The sequence below is a fragment of the Curcuma longa genome, chromosome 13 (assembly GCF_044706935.1).
Source record: "Curcuma longa cultivar G26 ecotype Majalengka, Jawa Barat chromosome 13, ITB_CL_G26_1.1, whole genome shotgun sequence".
Lineage (NCBI taxonomy): Eukaryota > Viridiplantae > Streptophyta > Magnoliopsida > Zingiberales > Zingiberaceae > Curcuma > Curcuma longa.
This window is the reverse complement of record NC_133873.1, coordinates 1,332,217-1,340,042: the sequence shown is the minus strand read 5'-3', so window position 1 is coordinate 1,340,042 and position 7,826 is coordinate 1,332,217. Positions and strand designations below refer to the sequence as shown.

The 7,826-nt window shown below is 47.0% G+C and overlaps 1 protein-coding gene across 1 annotated transcript; it reads left to right on the top strand.

Moving 5' to 3' along the window:
* The first annotated feature begins 5,129 nt into the window (after positions 1-5,129).
* On the top strand, positions 5,130-6,832 carry LOC141844460 (uncharacterized). The gene is made up of 3 exons (XM_074732509.1): positions 5,130-5,231; positions 5,273-6,335; positions 6,819-6,832. The coding sequence occupies exons 1-3, from the start codon at positions 5,130-5,132 to the stop codon at positions 6,830-6,832; spliced, it is 1,179 nt and encodes a 392-aa protein (XP_074588610.1).
* Positions 6,833-7,826: the final 994 nt, after the last annotated feature.

Sequence of the window (7,826 nt, the reverse complement as noted above, 5' to 3'; positions counted from 1 at the left end):
CCTTACGATAGGCCAGAACTCCGAGCTCCATGCTCGATGACTTAGTCTTACGACAGGCTGGACTCCCGAGCTCCGCGCTCGCCATCATGACCTTACGATAGGTCAGAACTCCGAGCTCCGTGCTCAATGACTTAGCCTTACGACAGACTGGACTCCCGAGCTCTGCGCTCGCCAACTCTGCCTTACGATAGGTTGGATTCTCGAGCTCTACGCTTGCCAACTATGCCTTACGACAGGTTGGATTCCCAAGCTCGGCGTTCGACAACATAAGCCTTACCACAGCGGAATAAATTTACAAGTAAAACTTGAAACCCCATGGGGTACACATCACGCAAAGGATACGAAGCCAAACACATTTCATAAAACAAGATATCCCCGATCAAATACAACTAGGATAGAGGGCCACCAACTAGCCCACCAGCCGCCGTCCTAATCATTTTGGCCAGAGGACGAAGCATCAGCAGGACCATCGGATAGCATTTCATCCTCCAACGCATACAGTTTCCTTAAGCCATCGTGGTATTCTTTCTCGAGTCGCTCCACCTCTCGAACGGTGCTGGATAGTTCTTGCTGGTACTTCTTAGTCTGCTCAGAAGCCCCAGCAACGTCTCTCTCGAGCTTATGCACTCTTCTGATAGCATCGGTTAATTTTTGCTTCAGTCGCTTGTTGTGAAGGTTCGCTGCGTCCCGCTCTTTCTCAATTCTCGTAACCGCAACCCCATACATGGTTGCTCGATAGCCCAAAGCTCCGACTTCTGTTTGGCTTCCTCCCCCTTCTCCCTAAGCCGCTATAGGCGCTCCTCAAAGGTGTCGTCCATTAGACTTGATAGGCGCCCAGACTCGAAGTCGGAATAGAACGAAGGTGCCAGAGAAGACCAAGGTAATCTCCTTAATATACCCCGGCCGCGAACACCAATACCGTCCGATCACATACTACTCTAACCACCGATCAAGGCCAGCAAGGCAAGAGAGATACAGGAAAAAAGAAAAGCATACAACCAGCTGTTCCTAAAAAGCTAACCTACGCGGCTTAGACTCCACGTAGGAATGCGAGTCAAAAAGCTGATATGGCATCATCTCGCGTCTTGTCATGAGTGTCAGAGAGTCACGGGCGAAAAAAGATGCTGGCATTGAACACGTCTGGAAGGTAGGTACCCAGGAGAAATGACCACGACGGTCAACCGTGGCTACGCTGAGCTCAAGAAACGATTTCCTAAGGACCATAGAAAAATGGAAGAGGTCCCTTGGCCCGCATCTCACTAGTAACGCTTGAGAGCAGACCTCAAACAAGTGGGATCTCACCCGTCCAAAGGGTAAAATAGATCCTCCGGATGAGTAAAGACATCAACCCCAGAAGGAAGACTGACGTGATATCGGACACAGTCGCACTCAAAATGTTTATTTATATTCAGACCAAGCCAAAGAACTTAACCAAAGAAACCGAGCAGGAGCCCTGAGGCTATTTGAATTAACCCATCAAAAACCAAAAAACACAAAACCTTGCAAACACATAGAAGCAAGAAAGTAAAGCAAAAAGAGAAGCCGAGGTTCATTAGACCTCGGCAGTCGACTCCTGACCTTTGGAAGCAAGAAGGTCAATAGACTCTGATACGTTGGTAACAGGAGGGAGATCGGCGGTATCATGGACGCCTCCACTTGGCTAACTGAAGCATCCAGAGCTGCAGGTTCGGTAACCCCACCCGAAATAGAAAAATCTTGGCAGACGACCTCAGGTAAGGCGTTCCATGCTGCTTTTAAATCCAAAAAACTAAGGCCGGCATCCCGAGAAATAAGGCGCGACCTCATGAATTGAAGGATTGCACCATCAAAATCATACTCCATCATTTTGCCGGCCCTCAAAGCGACCAAATGATAAAATTCGGGCAAAGAAAGGAAGGCCTGGTGGCGCTTCGCAAACCGAGCCTCCTCCCTCGTTTGCATATCTTCCATCTCTACTTGGGCCGCGTTGAGCTCGAAGACAAACTGTTCTTCTTTAGTACGTGCTTCTGATAACTGCTGAATCCATTGTTCACGCTCCTTAGCAAAATCGTTCTGCAACAGCTGAACCTGATCCCGGACATCAATTAGGTCGGTCTCTTGTTGTGAGGACAAGCGCTCCGCCTGTAGGCAGGACTGTTGAAGTTGTCTTTTAGCGCGATACAATTCTTGGACCTTCGCCTTCCATTCTTCGACCTCTTCCTCTGCTTTTGACTGAGCATTTTGGGTCGTTATCACCTCGACCCGAGCTAAGTCCACATCCTGCAAAGCCTCGGACAAACCTGGAGGCATAGGAGGTCGGTCGGCCAGCTCTGCCCGCAAACGAGTTATCTCATTGTCCATCCGGGCGATGCGTTTCTTCGACCTGACCACTTGACGGTGCAAAGCTTTTTGTTCCATACCGGTCTGCAAAATGAGAAATTTAGTTAGCTCGCGATATTATAGAATACCCCCAATGCAAATAGATATAACTTGATATATGATTCATATAAGTACTCACTCAGTTCCACCATCCCGAGCTGAGGAAGAAGCCTCTGGTGAGCTTCAAGACGCTCAGTAGCAGCCTCGCAGACGGTGCGCGAGAATATACTCCTAGGGTCAATTTGCATGCCCGTTACTGGAACGGAGCGGGGCACATAAGGTTCCAAGATATTCTGCTCATCAGCCACTACCGCACTAGATAGAAGAGAGGGAGAGGGCACTTCGTCCCTCAAACCTTTATTAGGACACCCCCGACCTTTATTCTGAGAGGTCGGAGGTCGGGGCAAGGAGGGAGGCCCCGAACTGGCATTCTCGACAGTGGATGAGCACCGACGCTTGTTCAATAACTCCACCTCGACTGATTCAGTCGGAAGCTGGATCACAAGCCTCCCGACCTCACCTTTCTTAGGGAAAAAGAAGTAGTGAAAAGTAAAAGAGTCAAAGGGGATTTGGTAAATTTGAAAGATGATGGAGGCACTGCAAATCAGACGGTATGAGTTGGGAGCCAATTGGGAAAGAGAACACTGAAAATATGTGGCTAGATCTTGGAGAAAACGGGGAATAGGAAATCTTAAGCCCTCTTCTAATTGCCCTTGGAAGAAGGTAACGTAACTAGAGGGAGGCTCGTATGGCCGTTGGGTTGAGGAGGGAATTCTAATCCTATGGTTGGAAGGGATGCCGTACTGATTCCGGAGGAGTATCTTGTCATCCTCAGAGGAGAGTAGCGAGGTCTCGGTCTTATACCAAGGAACTAGGGTTTCCATAGGAGGGCGACAAAGTATTGAGAATAAAAGGAAAAACAGACAGACCGAGGCGACGAAACAGAGAACAAAGGGAAGAAGGAAAAGAAGGAAAGACTGACCAAGGTCACGGGGACGAAGAGAAAGACGGGACTTTAGAACCTGGCGATAGTGAAGGGAGAAATAGAAACACCAAAATACAAAAGACTTAAAGACCAGACTTACTAGGAAGGGCAGATATGGTCGGAAAAGAAGCGAATGCAAGAGAAGGCAGGGCGCGCGAGAGTTAGGGTTCGAACACCGGTGAAGCGAAAGTAACGAAAGCGGGGAAGAAGAAAAGCGAGTTTAAGTGTAAACGACTGACCTATCCTCGCCGTTAAAAATCAAATCAAGGGAGGAGATAAAGTAGTAAATGAGGCAAAAAACTTACCGAGAATAGTTCCATTAGAATGAGATCGAAGAAGAAAGAGGCGTCAGCGGTTCGAGTTCAACCGAAGTTTAATCAGTCAGACTCCACTTCCTTCGACTAAACTAGGTCGGGAGGCTTGTGATCCGGCGAATAAATGGCGATGACGTGGATGGAGAGTAAGAAAGGAGATTAGCCGATGTGAACAGATGGCGATGACGCGGAAGAAGGGAGGTGGCGACGACATGGATAAAGAGTAAAAGAGATATGAAAAAACTAGTAAAAAGGAGAACCCACCTCTCTAGAAACGGATTGTGTTCTTCAACATAATAAACCGAAGTCTCCTTGATTTTCATCGGATACGTCCTGACCTCTTATGGTGGTCTTGGCGAAATACCCAGAAGCACACTCAGATGCTCAATAATAGCTTGTGCCATAGGAGAAGGGAGGAGCCTGGTAAGATAGGTAAAATACCCAGGCAAAAAGCCCTAACCATTTTCTCGCAAATTCAACACTCTCGTCCCCAACAAACCGTCGACCTCATTAAGAGGTCGACGTATGCCTCGATACTTGGGATGAGCTCTTGGTAGCTTCGATATATGGGTTACGACTCCACCTAATAACCCTGATAAAGTACTAATCGTATTAGCCGACCTCATTAGAAGATCGGATCCCTTCCTCATCTCTCCTTACAAAGCTCGGTCATGCGTAATAATTCATCACCAACCTCACCGAGAGGTCGGCGCAGGATCAGGATTTAAAATATAGACCAATCCCGTCCTAACCGCGGTGGTTATAGGATCCGATCTCATACAATTATAGCCATGTCAAATTGATTTCATATACCGATCTCATTATAAAGTCATCGTAGGCCACAATACTTGGAACAATAGTAGATACACTCCGCCCTTTTACGACAAGCTCAACAAAGCATAGGCCTCACCTGCCGACCTCATGACCTGGTCCCGGCATCGTATGCCGACCTCATGACATGGTCCCACATCGTATGCCGACCTCATGACATGGTCCCGACATCACATGCCGACCTCATGACATGGTCCCGGCATCACATGCCGACCTCATGACTTGGTCCCGACATCATTTCCTTCAGCTATGACGTACTTAGATAGCTCGGGGCATACCTAGCTCAGCTCATCAACCCGTCTAAGCTTATTGTATACCTGCACATCTCGGCCACTCATACAAATCACACACTTCCGACCTCAGGTTGCTGGACAGATGTCAACGGATTAACACACTGACCTTTTCATCAAACTTGGCAACTTATCTACAAGGATTAGGATAGAGACCAGGTACTCCCGCTTGGTCTCACACGATCCTAGCTGTCAAAGAAAGATAACTTACGTTACTAAATTGTCAGATATTCGGAATCTGTCATAAGATCGATCCGCTGATCTCGCCTCCACAACCAATTGCAAACAAGGAGATCCAAGGATATCGCCCCTACCACCTCTATATAAACCCTGCAGGTATGACAATCAACCATGAAAAATTCTCTCTACACATTTCTACTTCTTTTGTCTGACTTGAACGTCGGAGTGGCCACACCGGGATTCCCCGACGTTTCACTAATCCGTGCGTTCAGTGTTTATCTCTTTAGGCTCTTATCATCGACGTGGAACTGCAGGTTGACGCGGCATTATGGTTTATATCCCACTCCGCTGGAAAAACTCTACCCTTCTTCAAGATTCTGAGGAAGGCAGCTCGATTTTCATGGGACGAGAAGTGCGAACAAGCTTTCACCGAGCTGAAACAGTACCTAGCCGACCTCCCTGTCTTAGCCAAACCAGAGCCACACGAACCTCTGTGGGTCTATTTGTCGGCCTCTGAAGAAGCACTAGGCTCCGTCCTAGTCAAGCAAGAGGGCCAGGTACAGCAGCCAATCTACTTCGCTAGCCACTTACTGAAAGATGCAGAAACCCGCTATACTTCCCTGGAGAAGTTAGCGCTGGCCCTCACGCTAATGGCCCGAAAACTCCGCCCATATTTCCTGGCACACCCCATCACGGTGCTGACCAACAGCAACCTAGGGCGGGTGTTACTCAATCCTGACGCCTCCGGACGTCTCATCAAATGGACCACCGAACTCAGCGAATATGACATACAATATCAGCCGAGAACTGCCATCAAAGCTCAGGCTTTGGCTGATTTCCTAACAGAGGTGGTGGGTGGTGAATCTACGGAAACTTGGAAAGTCTATGTAGACGGATCCGCCACCAAGAATGGCAGTGGAGTAGGGGTAGTACTCTGCTCCCCCCAGGGAGAGACCTTACAGTTGGCAGTCAGGTTACAGTTTCAAGCCACCAATAATGAAGCTGAATACGAGGCTCTCCTCACCGGCTTGCAAGCAGCTCGGCACGTGGGAGCTACTAAAGTAAAAGTCTACTCTGACTCGCAGCTAGTGGATCAGCAGACCAAGGGCACGTTTGAGATACGTAGTGACCGGTTAAAACGCTATGCAGAAGCTGTGGAGTGCTTAAAAACACAATTCCAAGAGGTCACTCTCCAGAAGATACCCCGAGCCGACAATTATAGGGCTGATGAGCTAGCTAAATTAGCCAGCGCCCTGACCACCGGAGGAAATCCTGACCTTATAAGGCAGGAACAAGTAGTAGCCCAGATAGATCAGCCTTCACGTACCTCCCGACCTGAAGATTGGCAAACTCCCATTATCTCCTTCCTGATGCGAGGTACCTTACCCGAAGACCCGGAACAGGCTCGAATTATCAAGATAATTAGCATGAATCATGAAATTCATCTAATGTTTATAACTCTCAAATGCAATATCCAAACACTAACAGCAACTTATTGGAATCAACAACTTAAGATATCCAATGCAATGCAAGAATTTAGGAATTTAACAACTAAACTAAAAGACAAATTTAATTCAAGAAAAATCAAAACAAGATGCAATCAAAGGAAACTAAACAATGAAATTAAACTACAAACAATCAAAGGACACTAAACACGGGAGGCTGATATTGGCACGGGGCAAGAATTTTGGCACGGAACAGTAATCAGCAATGAGTTTCAGACATGGATTTAAGGTAAAACAAGTTTAAAACTAAGCTCACAAAATCTCTAAAACAATATATCATCAAACTACAACTAAAGTATCAACCATCCAATGGAATTCAAGTGCTATTGAACTGAATTTGATCAAATCAAACTAGGGAAAGAGCAGTAATTCAAATTTCAGAAACACTAAAGCTGAAAGTTCAGAAATGGAAACAAGAGCAGTAAAACGCATCCATCCCTTTCTTCTCCATCGAATTTCCGTAGCTTGGTGTCAAACAAGACATTGAATCTCTTGGAAGCTTGAAGATGGTCGTCGGGTGGGTTTGCTAGCTTCTCGAACCGTAAACAACCGAGGAAACCCTCACCCGGCGTGAACAGAGGACGGCGCTGGCACGTTTGAAATGGAAAAAACCGGAATCCACTGCTTCTTCTAGCTCCGACGGTGCTTCTGTCAACGCAAGGGTGCCACACGATCAAAGGAGAACCCCTCCAATGTCTTGCGGCTCCGGATTGCACAACAGATGCTTGGAAACCAAAAAAATAGGGGTGGCGGCGAGGATGGACGCGAACGAGAAACCCCTTCCGTCGCGCGCCATCCGGTCGTCAAAAAATACCCAATCGGCCGGCTTTAGCTTCTTCAGAGACCAAGGAGTACAATGGAGTTGATTTGGGAGGAATCGGGCGCGCCGTGAGCTATGATCCTAAGCAGGGGGGAAGCACGTCGGGACGAAGCACAGTGCGGCGGCACTGTTCATTCCCTAAAACTATAGCTTTTATACTTTGATTAATTGATTAATCTCAGCCGTCCGATCTTGATCTGATGGCCAGGACTGATCTAGGGCTTTCAGCAGCTTAGGGCTTCCAAAAAATTGCGAAATTTTGATCAGGCTCGATCTAAATCATGTCCTCCATGTTGGCTCGATCAATTTGGCAAATTTGACTCGATTTGACCGCGGTTGAGCTCGAGTTGGGTCCGATTTAGCCCTAAAATCAATAAAAATCAAATTAATGCCAAAAATTCACCATTAAATCATAAAAATTATATCAAGCCTCAAATCATGCAATATAGGACAATTAAAGTCAAACCAGTCCATTTTATAATTTATTTTAATGTAAAAGCCCAAAATTGAATCAGTTTAAATCATAAAAATCCTAAGTCATCA